The sequence below is a fragment of the Crocodylus siamensis genome, chromosome 1 (genome assembly GCF_052110815.1).
Source record: "Crocodylus siamensis isolate JL-2025a chromosome 1, ASM5211081v1, whole genome shotgun sequence".
Lineage (NCBI taxonomy): Eukaryota > Metazoa > Chordata > Crocodylia > Crocodylidae > Crocodylus > Crocodylus siamensis.
Genome location: NC_143395.1, coordinates 95,849,997 through 95,867,570, shown reverse-complemented (window position 1 = coordinate 95,867,570; position 17,574 = coordinate 95,849,997). Strand labels below are relative to the sequence as shown.

General features: G+C 43.8%; 1 protein-coding gene across 1 annotated transcript in view; it reads right to left on the bottom strand.

Moving 5' to 3' along the window:
* Positions 1 to 15,114: 15,114 nt before the first annotated feature.
* Positions 15,115 to 17,574, bottom strand: part of RFX6 (regulatory factor X6) — a 61,726-nt gene continuing 59,266 nt past the window's right edge. Inside the window, exon 19 of the mRNA XM_090031439.1 lies at positions 15,115 to 15,602. Coding sequence (XP_089887565.1) covers positions 15,436 to 15,602 — 167 coding nt within the window. The 3' untranslated portion in view covers positions 15,115 to 15,435. The remainder of the gene's footprint in view (positions 15,603 to 17,574) is intronic.

The window sequence follows — 17,574 nt, the reverse complement described above, 5'->3', positions numbered from 1 at the left end:
GTTAGTTCCTTAAGTATTTACAGGCATCTGAGCCTGACACCCTAAGTCACTTTTGAAAAATGGAACTTAAGAGCTTAAACCTTGTTGCCTTTCGGTAAGACATAGCCTCAAGTAAATGTCCTATGTAGACATGGCCTATGCTTTATTGAAATTCAATAAGGCACTAGGCTGCGTCCTAAATTTTTTCTGCTACATACATTCTCTGCTAAATTTTCTGTTTCAACTGATACTTACATATGTATACCATACGAAACAGCTCCAACAGAAAGCCTGGAGAGCATTTCAACTCTGTTGTATATATTCTTTTTATATTAATAACTGTTGCTAATAATGATAATTAATATATGCAGCACTCACCACATAATATATATAAATTTAGAGTAAAATTCCCCTTTTGAATTATGAGTCCAGAGGTTATTAAGTAGCATGTGGGTCTTCGGCATAGGAATGAATTTCTTTTTCTTTCCTTTTTTGGACAATCCCTGGTAAAATTATTTAATTTCTTAATTTATTGTGTCACATACTAACAATATGTAGTCTCTAATAATAACTAGAAAGCAAACACATGTGGTCTTCTAAAGGAATTTTAAAACCTTATGACTTAACAGGAGTCTAAATATAAATTAATAAACATCAGGGGTTTAAAAATATATGTAGGAAATAGGACTATTACAGTAATGGCACTCAAAGGAAGACCACATGAGCAGTTTTTCAAGTGCTCAAGGTCTAAGCCTGTGATAACAGCTGTGTTGGTCCTGGTAACTTCTAAAGCTAAAAGTACCAACAGTGCATGATCACAGGTGAGGACTTTCAAGAGCTCACCTTCACTGGGGGGTGGGCACAGAAAGGAATAGGGGCCACATGCTAGACAGTGAATTACATGGCGTAAAAGAGAATAGAGTCAACGTAAAGGTGCTACTACTAAAGCACATCTTGACTAGTGTTAAGAGCTGCTATTCATGTTTTGAAGATGAAGGCAGGTAGAGACCACGCTACAACTACAGATGAAGAGAGAGAACTACAAGAACTGTACTTCTACTAGACTATGTCAACCTCCCTATATTTGTAACAGGTTTTTCATTGTAGTGTAGATTTTATGAAAGATTAAAATTTGTTCATTGAGTATAATTGTCTTTCTCTGCTAGATCAAACCTTCTGGACAAAGCTGAATGATACAATAGGAGGAACACCCTATTCATTTACAATTGAAAATGTACAGAACAGGAAAGAAACAAAAAGACATAATATCAATCTCTTTGCAAATGCAAAATTTCAATGTATGGCTCTCTTTACTGTAGCAACCAGGGCACAAGGGCAGAGTGAACATGTGGCCCTTTATTTGATCAAGGATAATAATCAACTAAGCCAAAAGGAAGGGAAGTAGCTTTTCCTATTTCAGCCGCTTAGTATAATCTTTTATGCGCCTCCAATTGCATATCTGTGTGATCATTGCCAGCGGGAAAAACCTGCAAGTAACAGAGAATCTGAACTTGTAGAGACAGGGCCAGTTTTAAAACCATGAGGTACTACAAAACACATTCAATAACACTGTTCATTCTACTCCTGGAAATGCACAATATGGGCACAACTTGCTTCTTTACCTCCCAAAAAAGGGAATTGAATTTTACAATAAAAAATGTTCTATGGGAAAATATGCCTTAATTTCTGCCCAGCTCTGGAACACATATCTCTGGATCACTTCAGGCTGCTAATCTTCAGATCATTTTACATTCCAGACAACTCTGTCTGGATAGTTTGGGAAGGTTAGCATCCTCCCCAGATTGTCCTGATTATGCCATAGGAGATTATAATCTGGCTTTGTCAGAATTGTTTAGCATAAATCCTAATCAATTTTTCTTTGGAGGTCTAAGACGAATACATGCATCTGTTGTGTTTTGCTGTATGGCCCTGATGGTGCATGATCAGAATGCATGTGGTTGGTTCATCCAATTGAAAAGGACCATGCAGCCAGCAGTGAGTAGTACTTTCCTTAGTGCTTCTGTGGCACTGCTAATGTGTGTATGGATTATAGGCAAAATTCTGTTTCCCTTTATGTGCCTAAATGGCACACATGAAACAATATAACTGCAGTTTTCAGCACTTACATGCAGTCTGTGATTCAGTTGTGAGATGAGGGCCATTGGAGCTCTTGCACCCTCTACCTAGCAGCCCCCATGCCCAGGTGAGTGGCATAAAATGTCTCTGGCATGTTTAATAGCTTTACGCCTTTGGAATACAAGATTCTGGCTGGGAAGCTATGCAGAAAAACAGGATTGCTGATGTACATGCATAAGGCCAAGTAAATCCTGATGTTTCAGCTGCAGAAAATCCATGATTAGCAGGTGTTAGACAGAGGAGGAGGAGTGCCTTCAAAGCTTTAGCTCAGTGCATAGTGGTTAGGGCACATGCTCAGGAAGCAGAAGAGCCAGGTTTTAGGCAACTTTTCACCCAGAAGGGCTTGAGTCAGCTTCCCTCCTACTTCATTTTACTTCTAGTAGGTACCAATGCAGAGCAAATTAGAATCCAAAACTGCACATAACTGCCAAAAACTACAGTTATGTAGTAGTGTACATGCTATTTAGCTCATGAGGTGAAACTGAATTTAGCCCAACTTTTTATGAAAATCAAACATTGGATAACATTGCTTTTACATTCCTATGTGTACTTGTATCACACAGGTAATGTTGTTAATACTGAAAACTGACAGCAGCCCTGTAGTTTGGCCTATCATCTACAGGTTCCTGGAGTGCTGCAGTCACTGTATTAAATGTTTATCATGTATTTCTTGCTTCCCCATTCATTATTTTTTGTTCAAGTTTGAGTCCTTATCCCTCCATTCTATTATAATAGTTTTGCCAAATGTAGTTTTGTTCCACACCCACTTGACCCATGGACCAGCCTCCACTTTGCACTTATTAGCTTTTCAAATAATCCATTTTGTCTTTTTGCTATGTTGCTCCTCATGCTTAAGATCAACATAAGCAAAACTACTTCAATAAATTCCTTCAGATCCCTCCTTAAAACTCTCCTTTGTCAGGACTCCTGCAAAAACTTGGCAACAGTCAGGCTATCAATGAACCATGCCTACTGCCTAGCAAACTGACCAGTGGGGTTTTTTTGTGTGTTCTATGTCAACCTGCTGCCTCTTGTCCTATACTTGCTAAGCTCTCTGGGTCAGGGATTGTTTCTTCTGATTCTTGTAACAGGGAGGTCTGGCCCTTTAAAAAGGAGCAGCCAACTCTATTGTAGAAGCCCAACTGCAGGTAATTACCCTAACAGGTGTTAAACCCCAGAGAGACCTGAGAGCAGACAGTAGGAAGCTTGGGAAGGAGTAGCTAATGGCCACAAGCCATAATGATCCATGCTTGGTCCAGTACTTTTCAACATCTTTATTTACAATTTGGATGTGGGTGTGAAGAGCTCATTGGCCAAGTTTGTGGATGACACCAAGTTAAGGGGGAACGTGGTCATGCTTGAAGATCGGCAACAGATACAGGCAGACCTAGACAGGCTAGCAAGTTGGGCAGAACGGAATCTGATTAAGTTCAATGTTGAGAAATATAAAATGCTCCACCTCAGGATGAGCAACTCCCAGCACACTTACAGCCTTGGTGGCACCAAACTGACTAGCACCACAAATGAAAGGGACCTGGTTGTAATAATTGAATAGTATGAATATGAGTATTCATACCACAGTATGAATATGAGCTGGCAGTGTGATGCTGTAGCCAGTAGGGCAAATAATACTCTGGCATGCATCAGCTGATGCATCTCCAGCAAAACGAAGGAGGTGATTCTTTTGCTCTACTCAGCACTACTGAGACCACAGCTGAAATACTGCATCGAGTTCTGGGCATCACACTTTAACAAGGACATGGACAAGCTTGAAAGAGTCCAAAGGAGAGGCACCCATATGATCAGAGTCCTACACGGCAAGCCATACAAAGAAAGGCTGAGGGATCTGGGACTCTTCAGCCTGAGGAAAAGAAGGTCTGAGAGGGGACCTGGTACCAGCTTACCACTATACTAGGGGAGTACATCAAGGACTCAGGGAGCAATTGTTCACCAGGGCACATGAGGGAAAAACCAGGATTAATGGCCACAAAATCCTGGAAGATTGATTTAGGCTCAACATTAGGTAAAACTTCTTCATAGTCAGGTTGTCCAGACTTTGGAATAAGCTCCCTCCAGAGGTGGTGCAATCACCTACCCTGGAAATCTTCAAGAGGAGACTGGACAGTTACCTTGCTGGAGTCACCTGACCCCCAGTTATCTTTCCTGCTTGGTGCAGGGGGCTGGACCCGATGATTTTCCGAGGTCCCTTCCAGCCTTACAGTCTATGAATCTATGAAAAACCTCCACAGTGCCCCAGTGCTTGATGAATAGGGTTCTGTAACTACACAGAAAGTATGCTGGGGCCTATTTCGACAAGGTGGTGTTCACCAGCACTTACAAGGAAGATCTTCATTGGGTCAGGTCACTGCTGCAAGCACTTGGGGTTGCAGGTCTAACAGCCAGTGAAATGCCAAATCAGCTGTCATAAAACTATTTAGGGTATACATTAGGAAACAGGTACCATTTGTAGACAAAGTAAAGATGTTGGTATAGTCTCCCATACTTAAAAGTCCTTCTTGGGGTTGGCCAGCTATTATCAATTCTTTATTCCATAGTTCTTGGTGATCAGCACCTCACTGACTGACAAACTATATAAGACAGCACTCAAAATAGTGCAGTGGTCTCCAGTGTGTGCTGAGGCCTTTGGAAAAATCAAACAAATACTGTATACCACTACCATGTTACACAGTCCAGACTTTAACTATAAATTAATTTTACAGACAAATACCTCAGAGTGAGGCTTAAGGGCCATTCTTCCCAGTCTCATATTTGAACTACAAACCTCTTCCTCAGGAGCAGAAATATTCTGTAATTGAGAAATGGTGTCTTGAGATAAAATGGGCAGTTGAGGCCCTCTAGTACTATCTCTTGGGTCCCCTTTTTTCTAGTCATGGGCCATGCCCCTCTTAGGTGCTACACATGATAAAAGAAGACAACCCCAGGCTGACACATTGGTACCTGGCATTATACCCTATTCCTTTGACATCTGCCACCACTGCTGAACATGCTAGTGCAGGCTTCTTTTCATGGGGTAAGGATGAGCCTGAAGGCAGAAGAGTGGGTCTGAGACTCCACTTCTGGGGCAGGGGAAGCAGGGAGAGAAGATGTGTAATACGTTGTTTGGATTTTTAAGAAGGAACAGACAGCCCTGTTGTAGAAACCCAGCTGTGGGTGGTTATCTGATAAGAGACTATCCCACTAGCTGCTAAAAGCTAAGAGGAGAAAGTGGAGTTGGGAGGTGAGGGAAGGAGCTGTTTGTAGCCAGGCAACATATTGGAACTCAGATACGCTTCCTACCAAGAAGGGCCACGTGATGGTACTGGGTCAGAGCTAAAGGGGCTCTCCTTCCTCCTACAGAAGGGGTAAGAGTTTGTTTGCTCCTTTATGTGTTTGTTTAATACAAAGACTGTTGTATATCTGTGGGGTCCTTATCCCAGGAAAGAACAGGGAAACCATCTTTATTAACAATTAACTACCCTTAATACTAAAGCAGAGCAGCAAACAGCAAAACAAACAAGAGGTGTATTTACATGTGCATTTGATGTGGGAGCAGTTTACTCATGAGTAAACTACTCAAGAGTAAATGCTTCTGGGTAGGCATTTACATGTGCAGAAAGCAGGAGGAACCAGGGGGAACTGGAGGCTCCAGCCACAGATGCCTGTGGCAAGAGACCATCTTGAAAAGGTATCCCCACTCCTGGCTCCCTGGCCAGCTGCATTTCTGGCCAGAAGCAGTGTGCACAGCAAGGGGGCAGCATGCTTCAGCTCTCTCACCACAGCCTCTCCCTCCCTGTGCCATGGCTGCTCTGGCCCCTGCCAGCAACACCAAGCACCCCAGGCTCCTGCTGGCCACCGCACTTGCGCTGCTGGCCTGTCGCATTGGCTGCCATCTGGCCTATGACCACCTGGGCCCTGCTGGCTCTCCCATGCACAGAAACCACCTGCCTGGCCCCACCATGCTGTCCCAGGGCCATCACCGCCATGCAGTTGCCACCTGGGCCCCATCCTGCTGGTTGGACCCCAGCAGGAACACCGATGATGTATTCCTGGATGCCACCACTGGGGCCTTCCAGGGTGGAAGCTGGGGTAGGAGCTCCTAGCTGGTGGAGGTGGTGCTGGACCCAGCTCAAGTTCATTGACATGAAAACTTAATTCAATGAGCCAACATTTCTCATCTTTGTTTTTTGTCATACAACTTTCCAATTGTGGCTTTTGGACTGTTATACTCAGTCGATACAGAATTGGTATTACTCAGTTGATACAGAATACAATCTCAACCTGCAAATGTGTATCATTTTGTGTTAATTTCTGGAATGTGCATAAAAGCAACATATGTATATGTACACAAAGTATCCTCAACCAATACTACCATAACATGGAATATACATATTGCAATTCTTACACTACCATAACACAGAAGATATCAAAAGTGCTTCTTACAATGCATACACTACTTCAACCAACAAATTACATAACTAAGAGGGGAGAGGGATGACTGGGGCACCAACCGTGAGCACTGACTTAGGGGAAGAAAAGGAGCAAAAATAACAGCTCCTGGCTTCACCTGCTGCCCTGTGTGCTGCAAGCACCCAGGGTGCAGAACAACCCAGATAATGCCTCTTGAACACATTTAACATTCCTGTCAATGTTTTCAAGTGATAAATTCATTAATTCTCTTTATTCCACTACTTTATTAGTGCTACAATGCCAAAAGAAAGAATTTTCCAGTAATGTAGTTTAAAGATCTCTGATTAATCTGATTTAGCACAAGCAAAATTGCATTAGACTTTGGAAGGAAATGCACATTAAATAGTGTAAGATTAAATATATTGGCAAAATTAAATTTTTATTTTTTATCATTTTGATGGATATCAATGTCTATTTTTAAGCATTTATTTCAATTTTTATCAATTTAAAATTTCAGGATTACATGAAATAAGAAGCATGTGTGTGTGGGGGTGGGGGTGGGGAGAGAAGACAATTTATTAATGACAAATGTAACTACTGTAGGACTGCCACAAGCTGAGCAGCAGAATTACCATCAGTCCTGGCTCCACTTGCCCATAGCTCCCTCATCCACTTTGTCACTTTGTCTTTTTTAGTAGCCAACCTCCTGGGACAATCATTTTTCATATGCCCCCTTTCTATAAATTTTGATTATAAATGATAGTAATATTTTTGGTTGGTTTATGAGTGTGGGGTGAAATCAACGTTTATCAACATTTACCAATAAAAACTGAATCCTGCCAAGCTTAAATATATTAAACATGTTTGCTTATGTAGACAAAAAGGCATCAATTTATCTTTTTGAATGCTAAGATTTTTAAGTTTTCCCCTTGCTTTTAATTAAATAATTCTAAAGATTCTAACTACGTAAGGATTTTCTTGATTAGCTGAGTAATTTAGATTATTAGAATCTTTATTTTTACCTCTCCTTGGCTGTTAGTAACGAGCTATAATTTTCAGTAGTTTAATATTTTATCTGGCCTACATCTGGCCTATCCATCATTATCATAATTTGGTCATTTGGTAATGGGTGTTGGAATATTGGGTCTTGTCTGAGCCAAAATGAATAGTTTAGATGAAACACATTGCATCAACAGTGTAACTAGAATTTGTATGGGAGTTATGCATGTAAACCACAATGCTCTCAGATAAGATGCTTGGCATACCACTGCCTAAATAATATCAGCCACTTGCTGCCATCCCCACCATAGATCATACAGTCTATGTAGGCCTCGCTTTCTAGGAGCTGATCCATCAAAAATCAAACTTGCTTTTTCAGGATGGGATGACCCAAGATGAGCTGTCATAGCATATGGTAAGATGTTGTTTACTGCTCCTCTAACACGTACTATTTAATCTTTGATAGCTGGTGCACCAGTCAGCTGCTGATAGCAACACATTTGCTAATTAGATTGTAGGCTGACTAACTGTACTCTTTTCCTGGCTGACCTTTTGGTCCTTGATTAAATCTCATCCCAGGTGCAAGAGATAGGTAGGGCCAATCTCACTCTTGAAAGCTATGGCATTAACATACTTGCTAATGTCCACTGCGCTGTAGTTTAATGAGACTTTTATCTTCATTGCACCATGTATTCAGTCCTAAATCTGTATTTAAATACTTCATCTTAATTACTCAGCACTTCTTGTATAAGACAAAGAAACAATAATATATGATACCAGTTGATTAACTTACTCTGACCTATTAATATAAGTCTGCACTTAGGAGGAAGGAAAAGAGGAAACATTTTGGGAAGGGGACAGTAACTCCCTGAAGGAAAGACCTACATGATAGAAACTAAAGCACACAGTGCCTTCTATGCCAGGAAGTTCCAAGTCCAGGAAGATAAAGATTCTGAGCAAGTGGTCCAGATGACCAGGGAGCAGGCCACTTTGAGGAAGAAATGAGACTTCCAAGAGGAAGTCACATTGCAAAGCCAATGAATGCCTTATTAGAAGGACAAACCCACAAGAAAGGAAAGGGTAAAAAAAAGAAGTTATCACAGCTTCTGGGGGGGGCCTGCTCAGTTTCTCTGGCCTCTAGTGGCTCCTCCTTGTGTCCCTGCTGCAGTGCTCACTCCAGGCAGCAGGTAGGGAAGCAGCAGTGGGTGGCAGAAGCTGCATCTGGGCAGGAACATGGAGAGTGGGGCTAGGACTGGTGGAAGCATGGAGCCTGGGGCCTGGGGTCCGTACCCAGCAGGATGGCGGGAGCGCAGAGCCTGCATTGGCCTGGTTCCATCACATGGGGCTCACTGCAGCTCATGTGCAGCTCCCAGGACTCATGTAGCAGTGGGGGGAAGCCCCATGCAATGAAGCTGGCTGCCTTCCCTGCTGCCATGTGCAGCTGTCTGCTGGCAGTGATGGGGAGCCCCAATCCCTGTTTCCTGGTGGAGTCCCAGGAGCTGCATGTTGTGGCGGGGAGTGGAGCCAGGCCACTGGCTCCATTGTGCAGAGCTTCCCCCCCATAACGCGTGAGTCCCAAGATCTGCACATGGCCACGGGGAGCCCTGCATGATAAAGGCAGGCTGGCTTGGCTCCACTCCTTGCCATCACATGCAGCTCCTCTAGCTGGCTTGAGCCGCATGCTACTGGGTAGCTGTGCCTGCATAGGCCATGAGCGCCCCAAGAGCCTGCCACCTGCTGCTGCTGCTGCTGCTAGTGGTGGGGGCTGTGTGCCATGGGGAAGGCATGTGGGGGGTCCCTACACCCCCCAGCCTCTCCCACACCTCACAAACCTCACACAGCCATACCCACACCCTGACCACACACCTGCCCATAACCTGCCCACACATACACCCCGCCACCCCCAACATACCCTGCATCCTCCCACACACAGAGCCACACACCCACACCCCCACACCCCCCCACACACATTCCTCCCCCCACATAATATAAAAGAGTAAGACTTTATTTTTGAGCTATAATGCAATCACCTCTATATACACTATGCAAACACACATAAATCAGGACAAAATATATTTTTAAATAAAATTAAAATATGCTATAGTAGATGTTTGACTTTTAATATATGATTTTTTTTTCTGGTTTCAAGAGTGCAACCCCCCAGCCCCAAGGAGTACTTCTGGGGACAAGAGGAGGGACTTCGGGTGGCAAAGTTCAGGTGTTAGGGATGGGACTTCTGGTCCCAAGATGGCAACTAGGGGGTGGGGCACCTGTCCAAAGGGTGGGGCTACCCTTGCAGTCCTTAACACCTTGCCAAAAGTCATTAAGTGGTCCTCCAGCTGAAGTAATTGCCCACCCTAATTGAAATGGAACAGGAATGATTTTTTGCCTCGATATAGGATCCCAAATAACCTGCATGTCTGAAAAGTTTTCATAAACAGAATTTTTCTCAGAGGAAGATGCAACTTTTGCAAGGTATATTGGAAGTTACAAAGCTGGAAGCCAGAGTATTCATGCAGACAGGTTGTCAAGGATTCCATATAACATTACAAATGACTATGACTCAAGAAAATTGGAGGAGAGTGGGTGTGTCTGCACATGCAAGTAATGTGCCAGAATTTTCTGCAAAGAAAATTCAAACTCGTTAAAGAGCTTCTGGGTGCATATTTACATGTATGCCCCTGTTGCGAGCAGTTCAGTCCAGGACTGCTTCTTTCTCCTTGCACTGCTTTCCCCTGTTCTGGTGCTACTTAGCTGCCAAATCCTCCAGACATGGGCATGGAGCAGGAGCCATCTGGGTTGTGTGCTCCATGGGCAGCAGCAGGGCTGAGGGGACAGGGGAGCTCTCTGTCCCTTCTGTCCTGCCACTGCCTGCACAGCATACATCCCAGTGGCTCCTGCTCCCCGCCCATGTCTGGGGGGAGCCAGGAGCTGAGCAGCACCAGGACCAGGAATACAGGAACAGAGAACTCCCCTGTCCCTAGGGATAGCCAGGACAGGAGCTCAGCAGCACTGGAGCCTTGGACAACTCCTGCTTCCTGTGGCCCTCCTCCTGCCAATGGTGACCAGAAGCAAATTGCTCCCAGTCAGCATCTACATGTGCACTACTGTACAGTGGCTAATGTACCATTGATCTAGTATCTGTATTTGCTGGTACTAGCAAAGGGCATATTAGTTTAATTTACTGTGCAGTAAGTCTTGCACACGTGTAGACACTGATGCTTTACTACACATTTGAATTCTGTGAAGAGGCGCAGAGTCTGGTTGACTGAAAAAGACTATCCTTTTAAAAAGAAAGAATAAAACCCCACTGACTGATCAGGGCTGAGTGAGCTCTGGCTCCTGCTGGCTGAGGGGTAACAAATCTGCCCAGTTTCTCAGGAACTGCAAGAGGTTGAGGGAAATGTTAAAAACTTTTCTCTCAACTGAAAAAGCATGTGTTCTGTTCTGATCATGTACTGGGAAAAAGCAATGTAACACAAGAGTGTTGGATCCATCCAGGGGTTCCAGAGGAGGTGGATTCAATCTGCACTAATTGGGAGGAGCTCTCACAAATTTGATTTATCCCACTAAGAGGATAATATTCTGCATAAGCCAGAGTTTCAGGCATGTATTTCAAGAAATGAACACAGATCTGAAACAGAGTGGAGTTATTCAGGAGCAGCTATTCTCTCTCTCTTTTTTTTCCTTTTGTGTTTCCTTTTTTATGGACTCAGAATGCAAAGAGTTCTCAGGGGTGGGGAAGATGGCTTACAGGCTAGTTGACCTCCTCAAGAGGGCTTTAAACTAAGTTAATCAGGGAATGGGGATCCACAGGAGCAAGAGAAAACTCAACCAGATGTAGGACCTACCCAGGTAAGAGCTCAGGTATATACCAAGGGACCAGTTGTCTCTCAGGAAGGCGGGGTGACCAGGGCTCCCTGGATTAAGGTGTCTCTTCACTGATGCAAGAAGGATGGGGAACAAGCCAGAGGAGCTTGCTCTCCTGCTTGCAAGTAGTAAAATTGACCTTGTTGGCCTAGTGGAGACATGGTGGGATGAAGCATTGACTGGGCATTAGACATAGAGGGCTATAGGTTGTTTAGAAGAGATAGGAAAAAAGGTGGGGGAGAAGGGGAAAAAAGGTGGGGAGGTTGTGCTCTATGTTAGGGAACAGTATACCAGTTCTACCTTCCAAATGGGACCAGAGGAAGGCTTAACTGAGACCCCGTGGGTCAAACTTCAAGGAGGGAGGGGGGAGAGGGATCTGGTGGTAGGGGTTTACTACAGGCCACCACATCAGGAGGAAGAGCTGGATCTGGAATTTTCCAGGCAGCTCGGGGAGGCTGCACGTGCAAAGGATGTTGTGGTCATGGGGAACATGAATTACCCTGACATCAACTGCGAGGAGCAGTCGGCCAGGTCTAGCCACTCACGGAGGTTCCTGACATGCGTACAGGACCTACACCTCGTGCAGGAGGTACTCGTCCCCACTAGGGGAAACACCATACTGGATCTGGTGTTAGCCTCTGGGGACGATCTGGTGGGGGATGTGCAAGTACAAGGGAGGCTAGGGGACAGTGATCATGAAATGATCCAGTTTGCTATTCCAAGAAAAGTGGGGATGGTCACTAGCACAGCACAAATGCTTGACTTTAGGAAAGCCAGCTTGGATGTGCTCAGGGCAGTAGTCAGGGAGGCACTCTGAGCTCCGAGTGTAGCTAGTATGGGGATCCAGGAAAGGTGGTCCTTCCACAAGAAGGCTATCCTTGGGGTGCAGCAGGACACAATTCCTCTGTGCAGGAAGGCGGGAAAAGGATCCAAGAAACCTTCATGGCTGAGCGCAGGTATCCAGGCTGGCCTGAGGGCAAAGAAAAAAGCATACTGGTGGTGGAAGCAGGGGGCAGGGACCAAGGAGGAGTACACCTCCCTGACCTGAACTTGTAGGGATTTGGTAAGGAAGGCTAAAGCAGCACTGGAGCTTAGATTAGCTTTTGGGATTAAGGATAACAAAAAGTCCTTTTTCAAGTATATAGGTAGCAAGAAGAAGTCTCGGGGTAACATTGGACCCCTAGGGGCAGGGCAGGGCAGATGGTGACAGACACACGAAAGAAGGCAGAGCTCTTCAACAAGTTCTTTGCCTCCGTGTTCCTGTCTGCTGACAATGGGGTGCTCTTGGGTGACAGTGCAGAGAGGCCCAGGAAGGATGCGAGTCCCCTGACTGCTGGTTCAGACCTAGTTAAGGATTACCTGGAGGGCTTAGATGTGTCCAAGTTGGTGGGCCCGGATGACCTTCATCCACGGGTGCTGAGGGAGTTGGCTGGTGTTATTGGCATGGCTGTTTGAGGACTCCTGGCGCTCAGGCCAGGTCCCTGAGGACTGGAAAAGGGCCAATGTGGTTCCTATTTTCTAGAAGGGGAGGAAGGAAGACCCTGGCAACTACAGGCCGGTCAGCCTCACTGGGGAAGGTATTTGAAAAAATTATCAAAGGCCATATTTGTGAGAGCCCTGCAGGGGAAGTGATGTTGAGGGGTAACCAACATGGGTTCGTGCAAGGCCGATCCTTCCTGACTAATCTGGTCTCTTTCTGTGACCAGATAACAGAAAGCTTAGATGTGAAGGAGGAAGTCGATGTCATCTTCTTAGACTTCCAGAAGGCCTTCGACAGTGTCCCACCCAATTCTGGTGGGCAAGCTCTGTATTTTTGGACATTTTTTATTCATTATTGGTCACTGAGGCAAATTGAATGCCAAGTTCTTTACATTAGGTGCTGCTGGTTTATTTATATATTAGTGAACCCAGAAGGGTTGTGCACTTTGTACTGTAGGGACTTTACAATGGTAAGTGAATGATACACATGGGAAACCATTCCTGTTTTCTTTCTCACATTTTGCAGCCAGAAGGGGATGTTCTGATCATCTGTTCCACTGGTGCTTAGTTTCTGCCCACAGGCTGAGGCTGACCTGTGGGGCTCTGCACAGATCCAAAACTTTGGTGGCAGGGTAGTGGTGGCAGCATGAATTACTACAGCTCAGATGGATGGGGTATGTGGAGCTGGGCCCATGCGTAAGGTCACCCTGTGTCCAGAAATGGCACAAATGAGTAGGTCAGTGTGCGGGAGCATGTGATAGGCAGATGCCAGGCCACATCCAGAACTAGTAGATGGGGCCTGGCCAGCATGCAGGGCTGAAACAGGTACTGACCCTATGCATCTAGCTTACCCTGCATCTGACCCATAGACTGACCTCACCCACAGTCCCACACCACATATCCAGCCTTCAGTGCCAGAAGGTTGAGTGCAAGTGATATAGTTTGATCTCCAATACGACATAGAATTTCACCCATCATTCATGTATCAAGTCCATAACTTCTGCTTGAACTGAGGGATATCTTGTAGAAAGTTCTTCAGTCTTGATTTAAAGTAGTTTGGTATGGCCTGAAATCATTTCAATTGTATTTTATAACAGCTATCCAAAAAGACTAGCATCACTACCGTTACCACACATGACTAGAAAAAACACTTCCATCACAATATTTGTCTCATTTACTCTGTTTCAGACAGTGCATCTACAATCCTGCTATCTTGACTTGATTAAAGCAGTAGTCATTACTGAGTTGCATTATGGCTTATCCCAGAAATTTACATTTAATTTATCTCTTCATTGTAGTTTTTAACTATTGCCAAATAGTTTGGAAAATTGTATGGGATGTAGAAAAGCCATGCTCAAGTCCCTGTTGTACTTGATTCAGAGCAGAGACTTGAACCTAGTATATCCTAGCTATTCTAATTCCAAATAGTGTACAACAGGCTGAATTGGTGAATGGTAAAACCAAACATCCCCCTAAATTTGGGAACTTTGGATTTAAACTCTCAATTTCATGGTATCATTACAATAACATCTCCTTTAGGTTAGTTATAGGTTATATCTCTGCTTCTTTTATATAGGTTTGTGAACACTCACTTCCTATACCTTAGATACGCATACACACATAGATTTGTATCTTTTTAAAAAGAGGTTTTATTAAAGCATAGCTGATTTGGAGGTGTGCAGTATGTGTTTTGATCATGTCCATTTCACTTATGTTTGATACACAGAGCTCTTTCTAAAGGCTACTGAAGTCAGTGAGTCTTTCCACTTACTTCACGTAGTACTAGACTGGGACGATACCAGAAGTGTTTTTGAGATTTTGTGGCACATCTTCCATTTACTTTCAGTTATCTGACTATAAGAGAAGTTAGCTGTTTGCATTTTCTGAAGGGGGGAATTAAGTAGGAAAGGTGGACAGGTTCTTTTTTTTATTTTAAAAGAAAAAAATCTCTTTATAGTATGATTTATTAATTTCTTGTGCACTTTTACTTTAATGCAAGTAGAACATTAGACACTAACTGAAATGAATATTTTAATGCACAATAGGAGAAATCTTAGGATTTGGTCTATATTGATTTGAAGCAGTAAAAATTGACCTTGTAAACATTTCTTTAGGAGGTAGAATTCATATATTTGACAATCTGTCAAATAGGAGAAAGTAAACAGTGACTCTGCAATCCTAATAAATAAGGAGCACCACAGATTTTAAATAAACAATTTTTTATACAAAAAGGTTTATGTGAAAGATTAAAACAGTGTTTTAATAAGTTAGAAACAGGTATCATCATTTCTTTACAACCAAGGCATGTTTGCAAGAATCACTGGTTTTTCCTTCTGTCCCTGAAGTTTTGACTTGAAAACTGTTTTGCTGATGCATTAGTTTCTGAGTCATTACAGCTTGTTTTTCCTCTTTGGATGTTAATGTCTTCAAGATGGCTCCTGTAAAACCAATCTGTAATACTTTTTAATCCCAGTCACTGAAAGGGCTTGTCTGCAAAACAAACCTTAGAAACTTGAACTGGAAAAATAAGTTCTTAAAATTAAAAAAACCCAACTTTTTACTGATTCATGTGCCTCCTGCAGTGGCTCCCATGAAGACAGTGTTGATTGGTGGTAAAGATGATGCCATCTCTCTAGTAGGCTGTCCATGAGACTCCAGTGTTTCATGAGAAGGATACTGATTAGACGTTCCATACATGCACTGGGAAGAAGATGCAGATTGCATATTCGAAGCTATGGAGAAAAAGGTAAATGTCACTGCAGGTTTTCTGTTTATTTTTCTCTCAAAAATACAGCCTGCCTGAAATAGATATAGACTTACATATCAGACACACTGGGCACATCTACAGGTGCCCCTGACTGTCCAGTTGGTACTGTACAGTCTTTTAGTATTTGCTTCAGCAGGTACTAAATGACTGTGCAGTACCCGCCAGTACTGTGAACTCCTGGTGGTGCATGTCTCATTTTCAACTCCACTGCGGAGTAGCAACAAGCTACTATGCAATAGCACTGGCATCACAGTTGGTGTCCATTGATGCCACATCACTATAGTGATGAGCTACAGCAACGTAGCTAGTTGCTATGCAACATAGCGTCTCATGCAGACGCGTCCACTTTCTCCCTAAGTGCAAAGAGCAAGGGCCTGATATCGGAACCCTGTCTGGATTCAGATAGAAATTTCCCATTTCTTTGCAGCGGGATATTTTGAAACCCCAGGTATGGCTGAATGTTGTTAGAAATCCAGCTGTGGGTGTGAAATACAGCAGGAACACAACCCCACATCAAAAAGAACGTGTGCAGAACCAAGTATGTTTGGTATTCCTCCTCTTCCACCATCTTGCATCATTCATTTGATTATTGACTCACAGACTGCACCACTGCTTCTGTGCATAAGTAATCAAATCTACCATCTGGCAACTATCAACACAGAACACAAAAGGCACTTGATGAAGACAATCCCTGAAGTAGGTTTTTTTCCTGTTTGCTTGAGTTCCCCGCCATGTCCTCCCCCTGCTGTAGCTTCATTTAAAGGAGTGAGAAAGCTGGAAATGGTTACTTGGAGGTCTTCAACCTGCAAGTAGATCAAATTTGGTGTTTGCTTCCAACTGGCAGAACTGGTGACAAAGCAGATGTAGCACAAGACAGATAGGTAACTGCTCATTCCTAAGTTTAGATGAACATCTTGGCTAATTTTTTGCACATGCTGTATTCCATGACCGCTGACACAATCAGGGGACAGACAACACATGCCAGAAGCAAATAAGTGTTTCTTTGAAATCTGCAGCAACCTGGTTGGCATATGCAATGATAGTCACTGTGTGTAATTCCATTCCTATATTTGAATATATTAGTGAACCTCTACTTCTCAAAATTATGTGTCAAAACTAGTTAAATTAAAGGTAGGTTTCTTCAAGGCAAAAGGACAAAAGAGCCATATACATATTGTGTTTACTAGTTTCCTGTCAGATAGAACTAATCCATCATGTACATATTTATTAAATATACAAGCCAATGGGCCTGTGATTTTGACACCAATTCTTTCATAATTTGAGTAGAGACAGAAATGACAATTTTTACCTAATCTGGCCGCAGAAGGCAATTCATAGCTATGGCCAAACATAGGTGCACAACTGCAAACAGCTTAAAAATAGCCAACTGGGTGCAAACCTGACCCCCCTTCGGACAAGGTATGAGATAAAGACGTTTCAAAACGTACCATCTTTTGTAACTTGTGTCTGCAGAGCTCCCAGCCTGTCACTTTTTTCAGAATGGGAGGGGGGAAAGGGAGTGGAGGGAGTTCAGTTTGGGGGGTTTTCAGCCCCCCTGGAGAGTGGGGAGGGTGTATTGGAGCCCCCCTGAGATGGGGGAGAGGGGACTCCAATTCACCCACTCCACCCTTCAGCACCAGCTGAGGGGCTCCAAGAACAAGCTCCCTTTGTTGCCTTTCCCCCCTCCCATTCTGAAAACAGTGACCACTGGCAGAGAGCTCTGGCTTTTGCTGGGGGAACCTGGCTGCAGGCTCCCAGTCCCCTCTCCCCTGGAACCAGCAGCGAACTTCTGTTTGGTTTGGGATAACGCTGTAACTCAGAACACTTCGCAAAAATCTTTCTGAGTTACAGCTGGGAGCTGCACTTCCTCCTGAACCCAAAAGAGTTTCTCTTTTCCTTCCTCCAGCAATCTGCTTGAAAGAATTGAACTCTGAGGC